Source organism: Pagrus pagrus (genome assembly GCF_965226575.1).
Source record: "Pagrus pagrus genome assembly, chromosome: 7".
Taxonomy (NCBI): Eukaryota; Metazoa; Chordata; class Actinopteri; order Spariformes; family Sparidae; genus Pagrus; species Pagrus pagrus.
The window spans coordinates 25,370,231-25,392,631 of record NC_140191.1 but is presented as its reverse complement, the minus strand read 5'-3'; the positions used below and the strand labels follow the sequence as shown (position 1 = coordinate 25,392,631).

At 42.2% G+C, this 22,401-nt stretch overlaps 1 protein-coding gene across 5 annotated transcripts in view; it reads left to right on the top strand.

Moving 5' to 3' along the window:
- Positions 1 to 1,520: 1,520 nt before the first annotated feature.
- Positions 1,521 to 22,401, top strand: part of plecb (plectin b) — a 138,923-nt gene continuing 118,042 nt past the window's right edge. For 3 of the 5 annotated variants that reach the window (XM_084356420.1, XM_084356413.1, XM_084356419.1), the window contains exons 1-2: positions 1,521 to 1,768; positions 5,023 to 5,219. In XM_084356420.1, coding sequence (XP_084212546.1) covers positions 5,030 to 5,219 — 190 coding nt within the window. In that variant the 5' untranslated portion in view covers positions 1,521 to 1,768; positions 5,023 to 5,029. Of the gene's footprint in view, positions 1,769 to 5,022; positions 5,220 to 18,387; positions 18,601 to 22,401 lie in introns of those variants that run through there. The other 2 variants (XM_084356408.1, XM_084356406.1) reach the window with 1 other exon arrangement.

Genomic DNA, 22,401 nt, shown 5'->3' with positions numbered 1-22,401 from the left:
TTTCTGCTTGTTTTTGGTAAAATATTGGACAATTACCTATTTATCAGAAGGATTACACAAAAACTACTGAACAGATTTCCACAAAACTTGAATTAAGGATGGTCATTGGGTGGAAACCTTCAAACAAATGTTTGTTTATACGGTCAAAAGAAATGGAGTCTCAGTTCAAATGGTAACGCAAAGTCTGACACAGGATAAATGCAGGTATCACGGTCTAGCATCAGCTCCTGTAGGTGGTTACACTTGAGGGCAAAGTGGTAAACAGAGGTGACAGGTCCAACCTCTTTGGAACCATGCCTGCCCTGTGGCCTGAAAGTGTGACTCTCTCACTCTCTCTTCTTTCTCTTGTGCCACTCCCAGGCCAGCCTCAGGCTGACACATCATGTAGCCAATGTCTATGAAAATATCATTTTAATGTATTTTATTGGCCTGGGCTAGGACATTTTGTAAGTTCAGTGGAAAGGGATGTTATGGACTTGTGTGCTCAGTCTAAAGAAAAAAATGTTGCCTTCTGATCTCTTGGAGTCAGAGAGAAAAGCTCCAGCTGAGTCGATGAAGAATGAAGACATTGTCATATGCCATGCACATAACTGGGGGCCATTGTGGTCCAGGATAAAATCATATGCATTAAAGAAACTGAAAGACAATTAAGTGACAGGAATGTGTATAGCCTACTCCTCTAAACTCAGACCCTACTTTGAAGTTTAGGAATGAAATCAAGACGGTCTTGAGACTGGCCTTACAAGAGGGTCAAATTAGTGATGATGAATTTCAGTATATGGTACAGTAACAGCCCAGTTAGAGCTGTTGTGTACACTCTTTCCAAAAAATTAATAAGGACATCCTACATCCTCCCTTGTATATGAACATGACACAGCATAAAGCAGGAATGGATGCTGATTCAGGCTCATGCTGGCCTTGTGGTGCAATCCTATGGAGATCCTAATCTTACATGAGCATTTTCCTCTGGCCTTTTTGGTTGACACATTTACAGGCGTGTGCTGGTCATCTAATGTTTCCCAGCCAGTACAGGGATGGCAAACGGTGACTGGATGTGGTTTTAAACCTGGCATGTGTTGTGTGACATTATAATTGAAACAGCCTAAAAGCTTAATGTTATTAAACTCTGTCTGCAGACACGACACTGCTCAGCCCGGGACAACCAGGCAAACTAATCGAACAGTGAGTGATGCAGCTTTTCACCGCAGCATGAGACCCTGCTGCTGCTGCTGCTGCTGCTGCTGCTGCCGGACAGACGCCGCCGGTAATTGCTCTCGATCGGCACCGAGGCTCCGCAGCAGCTCCGCGGTGAGGATCGAGCGTCCCAGCAGCGAGGACGCCTGCCTCCCGCTTCTCTCCGCAGTTATGACGATCGGAAGCAGCAGCGCTCGGCAGCTTTGGAGGTGTCCGCGAACGGATGCGTGAATGATCGCCGACCTTCACGTTCAGAGGTGTCGGGTGAGAAACAGGAGCGAGCGGGGCGAGGGAGACATCACAGATGACTGCGGAATCCGCACCGCGGGTCGTCTCCTTCTCCTCAGCCTGCTCCAGCCCTGCCTCCTGTCAAAGGAGTGGCTATCTCAACATTACCGGCACACACATGCAGACGCGCTGTCACACACACACGCGCGCACAGACATACACGGGCTTTCTGGGACTTTATTTGTTTTTGGTTGGCGATAACCTGCAGGACACAGACTGACGCGCTGGCACATGCATTCATGGCTGCTTGACAGGCTGTTACGCACCGATCCAGCACAGCAGTAAGGTAAGACAACACATGTTCTCACTGCTACTGTGCGTGCATGGGGTTTGAGTGAACGGAGAGGATCCTGTAGTGTTGACTCGCTGTACTGAGTCATCCCATACATCGTATGTTGGTGCGTTGCAGGTGCATCAGGCCAGTAGAGTCTTAAAGGTGCCCAGCAGAATCTTACAGAGTTTAAATGATCATGATCAGAGAATAACTTGTTCCAATCATTGAATTGAATTGAAGATGTCACTCCTTTCGCAGTTTATCCATACACAGCTCAGTTATGTCAACATCATCACAGGACAGGTATCTGGGGCTGATTCTTCCCACACTGAGGAGAAGGTGGGCCCACAGTACTGCCAGTAATGAGATCTCAGACTCTTGACACTGGAGAATTTATGAGCCAGTTAGTCGAAAGGGCTTTTACTGTAATCCGGCAGCATTGGCCATTAATTTCTGTGTGGTCTGTAATGCAGTGTAACCGTAAAAGGCAAGCTGATGAGGCGTCTCACCACAAAGTAAAGGCTGGGATGAATCTCAGAAGTGAGGATGGAAAGGTGAGGTGGTGGCAGGTGAGCTCTGAAATACAACCCCGATCCCCAAAAAGATGTAGAGATGCTCTGGTTCCTCTGAGTTTGTGTGAGCATATTTGCCAAAAACAGTTTATTAGTTTGGACATGAAATATCTGTGTTGTAGTCAGTTGAATACAGATGAAAAAGGATGAACAAATCATTACATTTAGTTTTTATTTAGGTTTTAGACAGTATCCAAGCATTTTTTGGAACTGGGGTTGTCGGCTAAAAACACACATTCCTAATACAATATCACAAGTGCGATGACATCACTTTAAATTTACTATTACTTACCACTGACAACCCTCTCTAGAAATATTACGGATGTTTTCCAACATGGAGCATGTTGTGTGCTGCCTTGTAGTACCTGACAACGTTTACCTTCAATGGTTAGGACAAGTGTCAAAGGTAAACAGTGTTTGTCCTTGCTCCAGAAACAATATTTAACGTGATGTAATGCAAACAAATGACTGAAGCAGCTCCACCTAAATGACTGTCCTGCCTGTCTGTGTTTCTGTTTCATTATGTCCTTGTGTCCTTATGACTGCCAGAACATTTACATGCACTGTGCGATAACTTCACAAGGCAGCGAACTCTGAGCTCAGGTCAGCTGTGACAAAACATTAAGGCATGTTACAGCCGGGCTATCACCTACTATAATAGGGCTTGGCCTTGAAAGCAGGGTTATCTCTGATAGTGGGTATGCCAAAGTCATAACACAGGATACAGAAGTATTTCTCAGATTATTTAAAAAAAACACGTATATTTTCCAAGTTGCTGTCACCTCTGCCTCTGAAGCTCTCTTGGAATATTTACGCTGACAGGCAGTCCAGTGATCATGATCGTGTCGTGAGGTGACAGGAGGTGTCACATCAGAGAGCCTTCCAGGAAGCACCTCTTCAGTCCATTTGGCTCGTATACTTTCCCTGATATCAGTCGCCGTTGGGTTTTAACTGCAAATAGGACAGTTTTATGGAGGATGTACTTCCCCTCAGCAGGACAGGCAGTGTACTGTGTGAAACATTAATTGGGAATAAGCTGGCTATGATGTCATGCGTAGTGAGCTGTGATATTTCACAATGAGGCAGATGATTTATATTCGGCTTTGCCACTATTTATAACTCACTCTGCACATTGCTGGTAAATATTTAACCTAAAGGCAAAGGTCCAGGACTGAGTGTCTTCTTCAAAGAAAACCCATAGCTGGTGATTGTCAGCAATGTAAAGCAGGTTTAATAGGTCTTATCAGAAAATCATCTTTCATCATGAAATTACAACAACACAAACATACAATTTGTTATGTTTCTAGATACTAAAGTCTCCAGTATGCAGTGTCAACTTAAAGGGCAAGTCCACCACTTTCACCCATCAGTGTTAACAGTTGTTAGGGAGTACTACTGCATATGTGGCAAAAGCTGTATAAAGCCTTTGTGGCTCCAGAGAGCGCTTTGGGAAATCGGATAAATTGCCCTCAAGTGATGTCACTCATCGCTACTTGAAGCCAGCTACTCAACACTAAATTACCCCCTACAAGCATAACACAACTGGGGTGAGATCAATCTGAAAATTGCGTTTATTGATTTGCTACAGTTTCTGGATTGAACGACATGTTCCTTTAAACTGTGTTAAATGGTGTACAATGTGGTTTGACGTATTCTCATGTTTGGTGGGTGTGTCTGAGGTGCTACCCAACCAGTAGTCTCATATAGCCAGCACTGGAGAATTGTGAAACACACAGCAACGATGTGTATAAATCCCATTGTATTAAATACGCATTGCGCTTAAACAACACAACAGGGTGTTCAACACACCACCATTTCTGTTTCACTATGTGCCCCTGAATTGTTATTGGTCAAGTTGCATTTTGGGTAACGTAGGCAGTGTCTAGTGTCTAGAGTTTTACTTACTTTACTTACTTACTCATCTCTGCTCCATGACCGAAGTCCACATAAGAGGAGTAAAATAAGCTGAGGAGGTGCAATGGTAACATCTTGTATTTTGCATGTAAACAGGTGAAGGTCCATATATGCTGTTATCACAGTCATGGAGCCTCTCCCTGCAGGCATCTCCACTCGCATCTGGCCATATCTCACAAAGTACAGTGTGTCTAGCCCTGCATTTTTGCATTTTATGGCACTCCAGAATCAAGTGTTTTGAGTTTTATCTTGTTACACATTTAAATGGCAGTTAAACATTTGGCAGTTGTGGTCACAGCACGCAGGAGAAAGCCTGACACAACAGCTACTGAAGCTTCGGTGTCTGTCTTTACTCCTTTGGTTCTTGTCTATTACATTAAAACCATCAGTGGTTTAATAATTAGCCTGGTGCGTGGTTAGAGGTTTTGGCTAGAGGTTGTCGAGTGTTTAATTTTGGAGGCCTTGGACGCCTGATGTTTAGTCCTGGCAGGGAAACTGCTGTACCTCATGATAACCAGTAAAATAAGCATGACAGTTGCTGCTTTCTTCTTTTATAATGCATGTTTTACCATCTGAAAGACGACTCTGCAGCATAAAACGGAACCAGTCTGCGAGTAATCATTACTAATATATCTTCATATCATATCACATTGTAGTGAGGTGGTCTTGTATTGATCTACATAATCTAAAAGCCCTCTGTTTGTGTCCATGGCATGTGTCCTGGTCTTTTCTAATCGCTCAATACACTTTCTAATCGTGGTTTTTTAACCTCTCCCAAAGGTAGGTGATGGCAACGCGTAAGGACAGACGCAGGGATCGAGCCCCACAGGAGGAAAGCTATGGAGAGGAGAACAGTGTCCCCTGTCCTGGAGACACCCTTCCATGGAACCTGTCCAAACTCCAGAGGATCAAACGCTCCAAGTCAGCCTCAGGGGAGGTCCTGGATCCAGCAGAGAGAGCTGTGATTCGCATTGCAGGTAAGATGTTAACATTTCGTACATGTACTCACTGTTACCAAACGTAAAGAAGTAACCTCCTGTGGTTGGAGTTTTCACATCACTGCAGTAATGCTCTGGGTGTGATATCATCTTTAAAGCTTTAGTTTGTGACAAATTGAAATTAATTGTTCATTTTAAGTTCATGAATTTCAGCTTTAAACGCTGGTGTGACCAGGCCTTAGAAGTGGCTATTTATTTTATTGGAATGATGTGGAGTGTATTTTAAGACTAGTTTCACACATGTACCAGACAGTGGGTGGTGTGTCGCCCAACTGCAGTGGAAGCCAGACTGTTCATCCCTCTGAAAATCAACAGAGAATGAAGGACATTATTCATAATGTTTACTCTGATGAAAGGCAATTGAAAATGTATTTGTTAATTACGTCAGGGCCATTGTCCTCTGAGGGAATGTCCTTGTTTGCATTGTGGGTAGAACTTGTCAGACAGGATGACATCAACTTCTCTACCACCCGATGGTGGTAGAGAAGAGGGTCAATTGCCGTTAGCGGTATGGTGGGAAAATCTTTCCTATTGTATCCCTGCTCTGTATTTTAGGCTGCCTTGACCTGTCCAGCGCAGCTTTAAATGTCAGGTCACTTAGGAACAGTTGACCTTGTGTAGTAAGTGATATTATCAGCGCAAAGGAAACCAAACAGAACTTTTCGCACATACATACAGTATGTAAGGTATGTACTGTATTTCCCCTGCAGACTGATTATGGGTTTCGCCAGCTGAACAGGATATTCACTTTATACATTAAGGCAAGGAAGGTAGCAAGAGGCAGTATTTTTCCACGTCTGAGGTGTTGCTCTTTTTGCTCAAACAATAGGCAGGGATCCGGTCCAATTCAACTGTCGGGATGCTGGAAAGACATTATTTATTTACAGTGAGGGCTGGCAGTGCCATCACTGTGATGTGCTGATTGTGTGAGGCCAAGTGTTACACCTACAGGTCATGGTCAGTGAACGCCTAATGTTAAACAAACTGAACATGAGTTTATCAGAGATGCCAAGTCACAATCATCATAATCCTTCACACACCACACCATCATCACCACCTCTATGACTTGTAGCAATGACTTGTCATTTGATATCTGAATCCGCTCCTGAGTGACATGACTGTTATGACCAAGTAAATTAAAATGACCTCATCACATTGCAATCCAGTGCTTTAACACAGTAGAAGCAAACTCAGGATGTTATTCATCAGCCAATATTGACTTTTCATAGATATATTAATTACAGTTTTGGCAGATGTGCAAGAAGTTGCATAAATTCTAAAAATACGTCTGAATGTTTAATCAGTAAAGATAATAGAGCTGCAATGATTAATTGATGAGATGTCAGCTATTAAATTACCAATCTTTGATAAATGATTAATCAGTCTGAGTATTTCTTTTTTTTTTAAAGAAAGATACGTCAAATATCTTTGATTCCAGCTTCTTAAATGTGGGTATTTTCAGCTTTCTTTACTCCTCTGTGACAGTGAACTGAATATCTATGGGTTGAGGACAAAACAAGGAGTTGGAGGATGCCATCTTGAACTTTGGGAGACATTGATTGATATTTTTCACCTGTTTCTGATGTTCAATTGACCAAACAATAATCGATTAATCAGGAAAATAATCAACAGATAATTAGAATTAACGGCTAGTGTAGAAAGGCAGGACAGCCCCACATCTGCACTGAAGTTACGAAGCGATGACTGGACATTTAAGATGAAGATAATCAGTCATCGGGACCAATGGAAAACATGCCTTAAAATGTGTGTTTGGATGGATCACTGCAGTACAGAGATGTGATGTACAGTACTCCCCCTTCGTGTTGTAACGTGCAAATTTTCACTGTGCCGATTTTAGCACAATAAGTCTTTGATCGGGTTTGTTTTGAACCGCTGTGCTCCTGCCGGCCTGAGGGGAAGTTTGGATAACTTTAGCACCTACAATAGGCCTGCGTCCACATCCTGCACTGCTCTTCCTCTATCCATCTGAAGGCCAGGGCAGGCTGTGTCAGCACCCATGGGCGAGGCTGAGCTTTTGTTGTCGGCTCTGCTGACTGACTAACTGGCTGCTGCAGAATCCCTGACTGTATATAGATGAGCATGTGCTGGAGGGGAATCAGACGTGGACTGTGCACAGTTCTGGTCAGTGATAACCTGCCGTGTGGCCGAGGCAGCACAGCACTGTTTCTCTGGCTCTTCGGAGGCGTCGCATCTTCTGAGTTCTCTGATTTATTAAATGTCTTCAGAGCTAAAATGCATGGACATCAACGTATAAACAAGGCTCTGTTTCTTTGTTCCAGCTGACATTTTGGAAATCAACTGTGACCACTGATAGGTCTTTCTTTTAAGTCCATGTATTAAGGAGTTTGAAACAACACCTAGTGTAATGGCTCCAGATTTTAAGGTAACAGATTGACAGTGTGGGATAAAAGCTTATTTTCTCATTCATCTGTCTTATCTGTCTGTTCAAGGTAAAGCTAAAGTCTGCAGCCAATTAGCTTAGCTTAGCATAAGGACTATAAAAAAGTGGACCTGGCTGCGTCTGAACAAAGAACAAGAACAAGATTCTGAGCACGGTCCCTCTTAAATAGTCTCTTCACACCTGGTTTTTGTGATCGGCAAGAAAGTGAATATGCATACTTCCCAAAATGTCAAACTATTCCTTTAAGACCCACTAACATTGTTCTCTCTGTGACTAAAATCAGTCCCTGCAGCAAAGAAAACTGAGTAAGTTAAAAGGCAAGATGTGCATTTGAAGTATTTTCCCAGTGTTCAGAGCAGTAAATCTTTGCTTTGATGAAATCACAATAGCTTCAGTCCTGTTTGTGTTGCTGTGAGTCAAACAGGGATAGAAAGAAGTTTGTGCTATATGTAATTCTGTAACTTGAGGCCGGGCTATATGGGACAGTTGTTGTTTTTAATGTCTCGTCAGTGGTCATCGAGTTACATGACAGCTTTGCAGACGTCTAAATTAGTTTTCAAATTACATTTATCTTTTCCTAATGAGCTATTAGAGCAGCTTAGACACGTTTCTAATCACCGGTGGGAATGGAGTAATGAAAGGGAATGAAAGATGAGATTGAGAGCTGGTGTTAAGTGATGGCGTCAGTGAAATAAATACCATCAGATCTTATTACCTCGCCGTGACATTAGGAAGTTGTAAATAGGAATGGAGTGGCTTCATTAGGATTGAAATGTGGGCATGATAAGATGAATCTATCAAGAGGTAATGACTTCTTGATAAAAAATCCTGCCATTTCTCTGTAGACAGTGATATTGGCTGGGCTTGCAATCATTTTTTAAATGCTGTTATCTTGAGATCTCGACCTGTCATCACGAGACAACAAACTGCATATACAGTAAATGGTTTATGGTTTGCTTTGAAACTCTTTAACCCAACCACAGGGCAGTGTGCGTATGTCATGGTCCACTCTAACTAATCTTATGAAGCTGTTTTCTCATGATACATTATCTCATAATCTTAAGAAATCTTTTGTTTTCTCAAGTTAACAAATAAATCAACCCATTATCATGAGGAAATGAGCTTTGTCATCTCATAATTAACATGTGATCTCAGGATTACGACACTGAAATAAAATACTGGCATTCTCAGCTTCGGTCGATTTAACACCCTAATTTCCATATCATTAATAAATGCTGTTGGTAATTTCTCTGCTGTGTCTTCACACTGTTTGCTCACTCCCGGTGTGCTCTCATTCACAAACTAGTAAATGATTGAGTTGAAAGCTGTCTAGTCAGTCAGCTGTCAGGCTGCTCACAGGGAGGATTTACTGTCCACAGTGAGGCTCTGGGGTCAGTACAGGAGGACAGACAGAGGTCAGAGGTCGCCTCTGATGCTGGCAGAGGAATGTATTGAATCTTTAGCACATGCACGAGAACTGTACTCAAGGACGGGCTGCACGCCAGGTACTCCACCCCGCCACCTTGTGGCTGATGTACCTGTTTGACCTTCACTTGAGGGGTACAGCACAAGGAAAGGGAGAAATCTTTGGGGGTCTGTTCAGCCATTGACGAGACTAACAATTATTGTTAAATACTGAGATTTAGGTGTGGTATTATTACATAAAAAGTGTGTGATTGCTTCAGTAGGCAACTTTATAGTTCATTTCATTTTTCTGGAAGGCTGCTCCACAGATTTAGCATGGCACTCTGTACCCGTGTCAAAATAAAAAAAAAACAGGCTGACAACAGAGATATTGTCTTTTTTATTCCATGCATTCTTCTTCCTTGTCAAAACGGGACATCTTAAGTAGCCACAATGCAGCTCGACTGCCGACAGTTCATTTGGAGATTTAGTTGTGTTATGCTAGTGGAGGCTAAATATAGCTTTGAACTGCTAGCCTCGAGCAAATGTCTCTGCTTCAAGTGGAGATGAGGAGCGAGTTACAGAGGACCTGTTAGACCACGTCTTTCTAACCCAAACCCTTGACTTGAAGTCTCAGCCATTTTTGCATTTGCAGTAAACAGATTTCACCTTTAATATGAACAGTTGTCTTTTCGTCAGACGGTTGTATTGAAATCTTTTGAAGAAAGCTTCCCTGTTGTTCTGCAGGCGACTGTGAAAACTTGTAAAGTCTCTTCTGCCTTTTGGGTGATTTGTTGCAAGAAATGTAAATAGAGCAAGTTTGTTGACGGTAGTTTAATTTTATTTGCCAAATATTGACTTGCCTTACAGCCATGGTGTCTGTGTTCGGGGGTTTGGCCTTCAGAATCCAAGCTGTGCTTAAACGGCAAACATCCCTGCAGAGTGCTCCTCAATTATTCATCATGGGGAGGCTGTGATCTGATACTGAGAGGACGGCACACAGACTCTCTCTCTCTCTTTCTCTCTCTCTCTCACTCTCACGCACACACACACACACACACACACACACACACACACACACACACACACACACACACACTAAGCGGTGGTGATTTACTGTGAAAATGATCAGTGTCAATGAACGGAGCCTTAAGCATCTCAGCTGCACTACGGAGCTTGTGTATTCCAGGCTGTGCAAGGAATTATGTGAGTCATCCGCCGGGTGTTCCTCATGATATCACTGCTGTCTGTGTAACGACCGGAGAGGAGATGCCCCTTCGAGGGCGTACGGCTACACAAATGCTGTGACAGTTACTCCACAGACACATGCTGAGACACTTACCCTCGGGCGGCTGTCATAACAGTGCAATAAAAGAAAGTTAATGGAAGCATTAGAGCTGAATACATTAGCATTTATTCACCTGTGAGAGCCGCTTTGTGTTTTCAATCACATCCCTCAGAGCCTTGTGTGAAGTAAATGCTGCGATGTGATGAGGCTTTTCCTCACAAATGCCGGCCTCTGCCTCCTCTTGGACCTCTTCTGCAGTTAAAGGACCCGACAGTAGCTTATTAAATGTCATCTTAGCATAGATCAAGCTTTGTGCTGAGAAGTGAACACAGCTATTGGTCCTCCTTCAGACAGCAGCGAGCCATTTGCCCACTAGGTGGCACTTTCTATCAAATCGTCCCAGAGAGTCATCCCTGCTTCTGGAAAATGTGTCTCATTTCCCACACCCGTCTCAAATAGCGTTGAATACATAGTGTATTCCTTGTGCCCCTGGTGCCGTAGAGCTCTGCCTTCTTTCAGCAGACAGTAAGTTTTATGGCCACTGAAGGAGCCGATTAGACAGAACAGCTTTATTTCTGCCCTTTTTTACAGTTTTGACCTTTCCAATTACATGCTGGATCAGGGGAGGAATGCTGAACCTTCAACATCAGTTTGAAATTCTGTAAATGAGCCTTGACAAAATGGACAGACTCAGGCAAGAAAGGGGAAAAAAGTACAATAACTTCTCACTACTGTCATCTGAGTGTTTGAGATAGACACTGACATCCAGAAGAGGGAGCCAGGCCTGTTTCTATGCTCGTCCCTCTGTTATTTTTTACTGTTGTTACAGCAACATTGCAACATCATTGCACTATGCCAGAGGAGTATCCAGTCAGTTCTCATCCCTGGCTTATTGACGGAGAAATGTGTCAAGCCTCCCGACTGGCGATGATCACTTGATACACTGACAGAGTAGTGTGTCAGAGGAGGCGGAGGAGGTGAGGAGATGTCTTTAGTTATGTCCTTTCCATGCTGGAAAATCACAAGCGACAATCATATGTCAAGTGCTCAAGTTTCCGGGCTTCACGCAAAATGTATCATAGTCTTATGTCTGTTCCTGACAGTGACAAAGATTACATTATTGTCAAAATAAATCGTGTTATGAGCATGGAGCGCGTTAGTTGAAAATAAAGGAGGAAAAACATTCACAGAGGGATTTCTTTGAATTTCAAAGCATGTCTCCACCGACAAAAGAATTTCCATTCAATCAAAATCCAGCAGGGGATGAGTCCCACTTTAGTCGGAGCCAGCCATAAATTCTCCCGTAAAAACAGCCGTCACACTTCTGTTGAGAGTTTTGTCATCTTCCAAAGCCAGACTATCAGTCTAGCTGTTGGCCGGTATTAAACTCCTGCCTGCCTGCCTGCCAGTGCGTGTGTGTGTGTGTTCATGTGTGTGTGTACACAAGGTTTTGTTTGTTTCCCCCATGGCATTTTCCATCAGCGACGAGCTGTGCTTCAGTAAGCCTCTCGACGCTTAACTTTAAAAGATGTGCTGTGATTTGTGAAGACTTGCAGCTCTCAGAACAAGTGGTGTGAAAAAAAACGTTAATAACACTAACCATGCAGCGTCACTTGTCCTGTGAGTCGGCCCCACTAGAATATCAAACAGATGGAATCATACCTGGAAAAAAACAGATACACACTGTTTACTGGCCATCTGTGTACTGCTGCTTCTTAAACCACTGGGGAATGCAATACATGGTGTGAATATTGAGAAAGGTACTTACATGTGTTACACGTGTTTTTTTATAGTGCATATTATCTCAAAAGAAATGTAGATTCATATTTTACAATCTTTAAAAGTCATGTAGGAGACAAGTCAAGCGATTTGACAAGGTTAATACAATGTTAACCTGTTAGCAGTGGTGGAAGAAGTCAGTATCCAGATACTCCTCTACAAGTAAAAGGCTCTGCACTCAAAACTTAACCTAAGTAGAAGTATGTAGGTATTACGGTATCCACAAAATTTACTTAAAATGACCAAAAGTAAAAGTATTCGTTGGGCAGTAAAGTTGCCCTTTTTCTATTATATTGGATGTTTTTGGATTAATTTTACGGCTGTGTTAATGTTTTTGTTGCATTTTACTGCTGATATTAAAGATTGACCTAGTTTTAACTGTTTTTTATACTGCCACACAATTTAAATATTGAATGAAATCTGCAATTTTTTTGTTAAAGGTAAAATTACCTCTAAATCTATATGATATGATTTATTTTACCATATTATGCTGCTCTCCTGTACTGTAGTTCAGTGCGACACATCATATCCTACAACATAGATAGATACAAACATGGACGATAAGTATTGTGTTCATTGTCCCCAATGGGAAATTTGACTTAACATCAACAAAGCTAAACCCGATCACCACGTATGGGCACACAACAACAGTACTACACATAAATTAAAAAATACACCGCAAATAATACAAAAATACACACCCTGAGATGTGTGTATTTTTTTTAATATTTGCTGTGTATGTTACATGAGCTCAGAAAAAAACAGCCCTATATTTCCCTGCTAATCCAAGAGGGTGTATAAATAGTTTATTCAGCTGAAGAAGTAGAGGATTCTTTTCAACCCATAACAGAACACTTAATCCTTCAGTTTATAAGAAATATTCAAAATCCCCAAATATGGAGATACATGGTTTTGTCTGGACAGGAAGGGTATGAAAATTGTGATCCGAAAATATATATATCTGTAGACATATAAAGCTGCATAAAATGGAAAAACTTACCTCAAATTTGTACTCGCGTATAGTACTTGAGTTAATGTACTTCATTAGATTCCACCACTGTCTGCCATAGCTTGTTTGCTGTATTCCCTTCATCACCTGGGACCACTCACGGGCAAAGTATCAGACGAAGTGCAAGTGTACACACACACACACACACGCACACACACACACCACTGTATGTATACACGAGTCAAGGGTGTAAATACACACATGCTAGAGGGTTCGTGCATGGGAACATACACCCACACATTCACATCTTCTAATGTGGAAAGCTCGCATGAGTAGGCTAAAGAATACGTGCGAGACTCTGGAGCGTGCACCTGTTGGGCATTGTTGAACGCGATCTGGGAAACAAACCCTCAGCTCCACGACGCTCTCTCACACACACTCACACTCACACTCACACTTCCCATACTCATTCATATCACGGGATCATGAGTCTTTTACAGGTGCAGCTCAACTAAATATACACGTCCTGAGGCCAGATTTGGTCGTCCAGCTATTTTGGAGTGGACACCAGGCTAGATTTATCCAGTAAGTACTGTGTCACCGCTATGTGTGTGTGTAGGATGTGACGTTATCAGATCCAGTGTCGGTGTCAGAGTGTTAATAGTGGGTGAAGTGCTAAACGTTTAGTTTTAGATATCCCCACTTAGCTTCCCCTTAGTTCCCATATATCAGCCAGCAGTTTAATACTGATGTCACAGTGATATGTAACTCGGACACTATAGAAAGTATGACTATGGCCGTGACTTTCTGACCAGCACGTCTCACTACTAACTACAGTGCAATACATAAACCTTGACAATACACTGAATCATGTTATTATTGTGTTGCATGACTGACTACTACTGACTTCTCTTTATAGTTCTGTGCAGTTTTATCTGTCAGAAGCCAGACTCAACATGCTGATGTCATTCTTCTGTCTTGCCTCTCCCTATTTCTAGGGATACGTAAGCATTTAGCTGTTTCATGCTGCCTCAGGAGGAGGTTATGTTGAGGGCATATTAATCCATCAATGTGCTCTGGGCCTTTAAAGCACACAGTGTTTTCTGTGCATGCCTTTATACAAAATACTGTGAAAAAATAGTGATGCACAAAAATCAACATATGCTTCTTATATTGCATGTATAGTCAGAGGTGGAAGAAGTACTTAGATATTGTACCACAGTGTAGGAATACTCTGTTACAAGTTAAAGTCTTTCATTTAAATCTTTACTTAAAAGGTAACTCCACCATTTTTACACATTGAAGTGTATTTACAGGTCTTGAGGAGAACTACTGCAAAAAAGTAGCATGAATCCTTTTGTGGCTCCAGAGGAAGCAGCATTGAATCTGATAAATTGCCTCCTGCGATGTCTGTTATTGCCTAAGTTGCATTTTGGGTAATGTAGGTAACAGGTTTGAAAAGCAGTCCAGTGGTCTGGCTGCACTCCTATAACACTGTTAGACTCATTAGACAGTTAAAAAACAAATGATGAAAATCGATACAGCAGAAGCAGAGATATCGCCTTCTTTATTCCACACATTCTTCATCCTTGGTGCCTACATTACCCACAATGCAGCATAGCTTAATTTAGCTTAGATTGCAGCTTCCTCTGGAGCCACACAAAGCTTTGTACTACATTTCTTCACATGTGTAGTAGTACTTCCCAAGATGTGTAAACACACTTTAATGTGTTACATTAAACAGTATATTTAATACATTAATGCGTTCATTAGTTTAATGTTGAGGCTGGTAGCGGTGGTTTATTATCAGCTAGTTAGTTTATGAATCTCCTGATGGGATCAATAAACTTTTATCCTAATCTTTAACATTATATCAACATTATTTAATAATATTTAAACAATAATATACATTTTATAATTGTATTTTGTATTATTAAACTTACCAAGCAAAGTAACTAGTAACTAAAGTTATCAAAAAAAATGCAATATTTGTATTTATAAGTATAATGTGGCAGAAAAAGGAGATTCTTTATTAAAGTACATGTACCTCAAAATTGTACTTAATTACAGTACTTGAGTAAGTGTACTTAGTTACTTTCCACCACTGTACATGAATGCTGTTCCTCAGTTCTCAGCTCTTGTGTCAAGTCTACTTATTATAAACTATAAAATCTATAATAAAATGTATATTGCTATAATAATAACTGCTATATTATTCTAACCAAATCATCATAGTAAGGACTAGAAATAAAAAAAATGAAAATACTATAAAGAAAACATGCTGATTCAGTGTGTGCCAAACTGGTCTCTGCTAGTAAAACTTCCTGTTGGAGCGAGTGTGAAGATAAAGACACCCACACGCTCTCACTTCTCCAGCAGCAGTAACAACAGGGAGTTTGGTTTTGTTTCCTCTCAGGAAAATGTCCTGGCTGATGTCAGTGCGGCCTTGGCCAAAGAAACGTCTGATAGTCTGGGCTGCAGGGATTTTCCTTTTCCTACATTAGATCTGTGCTATTGTGCTGCAACGGACTCCTACGCAAAAACAGCATGGAAACAGTGCAGGGAGATATTAGCTTTACTCTCCTCATCATTTTTACGAGGCGCGCCATCATAAAACACGACATAGCTTTCTTCAGCCACTAACTTTGCACAGTATGTCTCTCTTAGTTGACAGGATCCTATCTGTTGTTTGCTAACATCATTGTTATTAATCAGTTTTCAAGACTTGCATTGATAATAAAGTACCTTGTGAATTTATCATGCATCGGCACAACAATCATGCAGCTGAATTTCATTAAAATGAGCGATGCAGCCTTGACATGTGTAGCTGACTGATAGCTCTTTTTTTTTAATCCATAATTTATTTTGGTCTGGACTGCCATCAGCTCGGCTGGTCCGGTCATCTTTTGAATATTCAGTGGCTGCCCCAGCAGTTGATGTTCCTGGTGGATGTCAAGGGCATATGCACACCGCAACTACCTTTGAATGTATTCATCGCACTGCAGGCGACTTTCTTAGCGACTGGCCGAAAAACACAACAGCCACCAGCTGGACTGTGTTACTGCGACACTGACAGGGTGGACGTCTTCTTCGTTATGAGAGTATTTCCTTTAGCGACTGGCTGCTTCCTGTTCAGATGAGATTAAATTAAGCCATTATAGGACAATAACTTATAAAGCCTAAAGCAAAATAAGGAAACATAGCAGATGCTATTCAGCCTGATCTCATTTAATCAGAATTATGAAGGTTATGCAGGGTCTGTGGTGATAATACATTGACTGAATCAGAATCAGTGTGTTGAAAATGGAAAACCTGTCACCACAGTGTTGCTATAGCATATATATGGGCCATTTGACTTTTTAAAAATGAAGCAACTCTCTGAAATCTAGTAAATAAAAAAAAAAACATCTGTTCAGAGGCAAATTTGTATGTTACATTCTGCAACATGCTGCATTTCCTCAAGGATCTGTCTGCTATTGCCAGCTACCACAACACATGGAGTTCTAGTGAGAAACAGCAGCTAGTAGCAGTGATAAAGATAACCTAGACTACAGAAAAGGTAGCACAACAGGAAGTGAGTGACTGTGTCTCTGCCCCAAACCTTTAATGGGAAGCAAGCCCAAGAAGCAAAGAAGCCATCAAACAAGTAAGAGTCACGTGAAAAAAGTAACGTTAGTCCGAAAACTTAATGTTAGCATGAAAAAAACGTAATGTTAGCATGAAAAAAAGTAATGTTAGCATGAGAAAAAGTAATGTTAGCATGAGAAAAAGTAATGTTAGCATGAAAACAGTAACGTTAGCATGAAAAACTTAAGGTTAGTCTAAAAAAAGCAACGTTAGCATAAAAAAAGTAATGTTAACATGATAGAAAGCAATGTTAGCATGAAAAAAGTAACATTAGCATGAAAAAGGGAATGTAGCATGATGAAAGGTAATATTAGCAAGAAAAAAAGTATAGTTAGCAAAGATATAATGCCTGCCATGTTTGCCTCCACAAGTTAAGAGCACAATTCGCGTCAATTTTATTTATATAATACCGTATCGCAGCCAAAACCTTCTCATGACACTTCTTATAGAGCAGGTCTAGACCATACCGTTTGATTTACAGAGACCCAATATTTCCAAATGAGCAAGCATTTAGCGACAGTGACAAGGAAAACCTGACTTTAGACAGGCAGAAACCTCGGAGCAGAAGCCCTCAAGCCTTGTTTCAGCAGAATTCTGGACACTAGATATATACCAGCTTAGGGTGTTACTTTTGGGCCGGATCTCATGATAGATGACTGCTGTGCAGGCAGAACAAATTAAAATTGAATAAGTATTATGTTATTGGCCACACAAAATCAAGACTGCAGCCGTGTTTAAATGTAGTCAAACTAAGTGATCAGAAAAGCATTGATCAAAGGGGCTGAGTAGTGTCTGCAATATTCATTAAAGGTGCTATACGTAAGTTTCCTCGCCAAGAGCTGTCTCTAGCTGTGGAAACATGACATGACATCAACACTTACTTCTTCAAGCTCTGTTGACTTTTTGTGTTCACCTAAAATTGTTGGATATAGCTCCTTTAAACAGCCGTTAAAACGCAGGAGCATTTTTAACGCTGTCAGGGCTGAAAACAGGCACATCTTCCTCACCTGTTTCTGTGCAACAATGTCTGACACCTTATTACATTTTTAAATGTAGATGTATGTAACAACAACAACAACGACAACCATAATTATGATGATACATTTTTAAATATACATTTAAAAATCAAACAAACCCACTTCCATTGGTGGAACTGAGATGCTGTCATTGTACCTGACTTGTACTCTTTTACTATTGGCTGATCGATGATCAGAGGTTTATATAACAAACACAACGAGCAACACATTTCAGTCTTGAATATTTTATGGAATTCCACACACGAGAATTACATTTGTACAATTGGTCTGACAGTAAGAGAAGTGTATTTGTGCTTCGGTGGTCCTCCACAATCTGCTTGCCATCCATCACAGTCTAATTCAGTTGAAGTGCGACCAGAGAGCCCGACTGTATGCTGCTGCTCTCCCTGCTGCTGTGCTTGTGCTTGGCAAGCAGCAGGCTGCGTGTGTGTGTGTGTGTGTGTGTGTCTGCTGCTCCAGCCTGTGTATCTTTAAGAGGAGGGGCCTGACATTTATATTAGTGTGTCTGAGCCAGGCTATGGGAGGGTATGCAAGAGACTGGGAGGAGGATGAGGAGGAGGAGGAGGAGAGGGGGGTGTGTGTTGGGCTGTGGAATGAAGTTGGGAGCTGTGGAGGGTTCACACACAGCTGAGAGAGCAGACAGAGGACAGCACAGGCTGCCTCACACTCATCCACAACGCACAGAGACAGAGGGGGAAGAAGAAGCTGACCTAAAAGGACGAGAGGAGTGGGAGGAGGAGAAGAAGAGGGTGAGAGCGCCGGCATGGCCATGTACGAGCCCGCCTACCTGCCTCCGAACGCCGAGGAGCAGGACTTCATCCAGGCTTACGAAAACGTCAGAGAGAAGTATAAAGGTGGGAGCCTGCACTCACATGACAGTGATGACAGCTACTGCATGACTACATGGTGATGGAGGAGGTGTCTTTGCATGTGTGTTTGGAGGAGGAGGGTCCTGCTCATTTGTGTATTGTTGGTGTTATTGAGGCCGCACAGGTGCAAACACGTGACTGTTTGCATACGCACCTTGTCGAGCCTTTGATCAGGCTGGCTGCTGTGTGTGTGTGTGTGTGTGTGTGTGTGTGTGTGTGTGTGTGTGGAGGAGAGCGGCAGCCAATGCACGCTGCATCTCTTGACTGCTGAGTGTTTTATTGATTGGCGCACATGTTCGCTGTCACTCCGCCACGGCGCCCCGTCTCAGCGTGTGCTGCGAGAGTCCGCTGGATTTACAGCAGCGCCTCGCTTTGATATGTGACCGCAAGCAGCAAACCCGCTCCGCCGACCTCTGACCTCGATGTGACCGAGAGAGGGCTTTAGCCCGAGTCCGAGCGCTCTGCTGATTGTTATCCCGTATCCAGTCACAACAGAGGACATTAACAGGTGCTGCTGAGCCAAGAGTGAAATTCATTACCACACGACAGGGAGCTCGCGCTTTTCATCTCAAATCTTCATCTCATTTTTATCCCTTTATCTCCTCAAGGGTGCAGCCCGGCGTGCCTCCGCTGGATTGTCTCGCATAGTTTACTTTTTTTGGAAATCTTCATGTGGCCGGGGGGGGGGGGGATGAATCAGAGTAAGATGGTGATGTGAGGGATGAGTTAGTTCTGACAGGTGAGAGCAAAACCACAACCGCAGCAGAGGAGGCCTATCCTGCTTTCACTTTTCACCCTCTTCATGTCAGCAGCATCCTCCAGAGTCTTTCATTTTAAAGTTTTGTTTAGGTTTCACTCCTGTCTCATATGTTAATATCCTCTCACTCTTCCTCCCCGCTAGATGTTTTCCCTCTTGCGTGTTTCATCTGTTCCGTTCCAACAGATCATCAAGAAGAGGGAGAGCTCCTCTATAAATATTGCCCCACTTTTCCTCTTTTTTTTAGTTTTCCTCTCTCCGGTTGTGAGAATCCTGCGACTGTGCTGAATCACTGTCGCTTACTTTCTGCGTATCAGCATGTTCGCCTGTTTTTCTTCGTCACTGGGTCTATTTGTGTGGACGTCCCGTCTCTTTAAACACGCCGCTCTTCCATCTTTAACATCTGTCAACCATTAGTATGTCTATTTAAGTACTGTAAACAAACAGCGCCATTGCCAAACAGGCATCCTCCTCTGGCCTCTACATTGTGTGTCACTGGGTTGAATTTGCAGGGAAACTCGCAGTGCAAAGGGTAGATTGCTTTGTGACACAAGTGCTGTTATCAATCGCAAATAGAAGTCGAGTTTTAGTGTGTTTGGCAAGAGCATTGTGGAAAGAGTGTACGACTGATAGGAAAGTGACTTCTAACACAAAAGTGAAGGGAACAGGCCAGGGAATGGGAGAAAGGCGGCAGCTGGTCTTATCAAAAGCGGTATCGCATTTTATTTGATAGCAACAACATCGGAATGCATTTGCTAGAAGTATGGATGGTTCTGTTTGTCAGCGTGTGTCAGGACTCGGTGTTTGTAGCACCGTTTCTCTACCAGAAGCTAACGGGAAGCAGGAGCTCTGTGGCAGGTGTTTATGTTCCAGACGTTCCTCTGTGTTCCTTCCTCGACAGAGTCTGTGCTCCGCTGAGGTCCTGCTCTCCTTATTAAGGCACGCTGATGACACAGCCAATCAGGGAGTGTGTTGCATTGCCTCTCTCATTTTTAAAAATATGTTTCTTATATATATATTTGCTAACGTACTGCCGAATCCCACAAATCATGACACATGCAGTAACAGCAGCTACATTTCTGTGGTACATGGAACACCTCAGGAAGATGGATAAACGTATGAACCGTGTTCTCACTCTGAAGGTCTCGGTATGCATCATAATACGCTGCATACAGTGTGGTTGTATAGACTGTGTTTGTAGATGTACTAGGGCTTCTTAATGGAAAGTATTTGGTTCAGAAACATTCTCAAGGTAGCAGTGCGAATGTCCCTGTGTCACACAACCACACTGTCCTAAATACCTGACCTTGTCCATATTGTCCACATGCTGCCCTGCTTTTGTCTTGAAACAAAGACAGACCAAGGCCAATCACTCCACCACTTTTCCAGCTAACAGTTATGTTTGTATGTTTCAAGATATATGTCCTCCAAGACCTGCATACTGGATCAGGACATGTTAGGATGGATATTTTTTGAAGTGATGACTGAGAATGAGCACTCGGTGGTAAAATTTTTGGATGACTGACCTCCAGACAGGCTGCAAGGCCACAAGTTGATATTATGTAAAACCTTTAATGGACGTTAGAAAGCTGTCTCATGGTATCTTCAACATGCTGCCATGCAAAGAAATCATTTGCCTGTGTAATCAGTGATGCCTTTTAGATATAGCACACAACTTCCAGGTGTGGATGTTTGCCTATCAGATCGATGTCAGCCTATTTTAACTTGCAGGGAAAGTTAATGTCCCCTCATTGGCATAATTGGTGTTGCCATACTTCCTTTAACTGTCATAGTTGAACTAGCAGCAAATAGGATGTTAATATTTGTTCACCCTCCCTCTCTGTGGGATCATTGTGTGTGTTTAGCTCTTCATATGTGTTGAAACGGCTGGCTTTAGTTTTAAGCCGTGCTGGCGGGGTGGCTCATGGGATGGCAATCTAGTTCTAACAGTTGTTTGGTCCAAAAAAAATCTTTCATTGATCCACCAGAAGGGAAATTTAGTCCAGAATGAAATATCTTGGCAACTCTTGGATGGATTGCTATGAAATTTGGCAGACTCGTCCCTCTTGGATGAATTGTAATAGACTTCATCCAATGCTATTATCAGGTCAAAATTTTGATTCATTCAATACTGATAATTTTTGCAAAACCAATGACCTCACTGGCCTCGGTTGTACTCTGTGACTTCTGCTAATTAGGAAGTTAACATGCTGACACAAAGTTAAAATGGTGAACATGGTCAACATGCTTGTCAAACATCAATGTGTTACATTAGCATTGTCACTGTGAGCATGTTAGCCTTTTGACATTAGCATTTAGCTCAAAATGCTGCTTTGCACCTTTAGCTAAAATACAGCCTCACTTAACCTGCTAGCACGACTTATCCAGCCCTGCATATTGCAGATTCTCAGTCCTGTTCATCTCTGAAGGCTTTAGCCATGTTTGTGGTAGAATGGTGTAAATGCTACATGGCAGCTGTAGATTTGCAAAACTCTTGCGCGATTGGTAAACTTTTATTTGGTTTGGGTTTAGGAAAGATCGGGGATTGGGTTAATGATCACTCTCCTAAGATCTTTTGCAGGTCTGGGGTTACCTTTCAGACAAGACAGATTGTTTGGCAGATTCATTTGCCAAATCTCATCTGATAGCAGACACTGTTTAAGGTAGTGTAAATGCCAGAAGCTACCAATTTCATTTGTCGATCATACTGTAGGTATTGATTTCTCCAGATTAAGTTGTAATATTATCTTATGATAAGATATTAAAAAAACAGCAAAAACTAGAACATGAGTATCATGTTGGCTTTAATATTAAGAATATTTTCCATGTGGATTAAAATACAATTAACATCAATCAGTCGGTCGGCTCTTTCTAATGTTACTCACTGCTGTCTCATTGCCTCCTCTGAATTGTAGCCGGCTGGTCGGTAAAGGCCTGGCTGTCTTCCCGCTGTCCTTTAATGCAATTTGTGCTAGCAGCTGATGCCGATGTTACTGGGCGGCCTGAGCGGGGGATTGCCCTGTGCATGT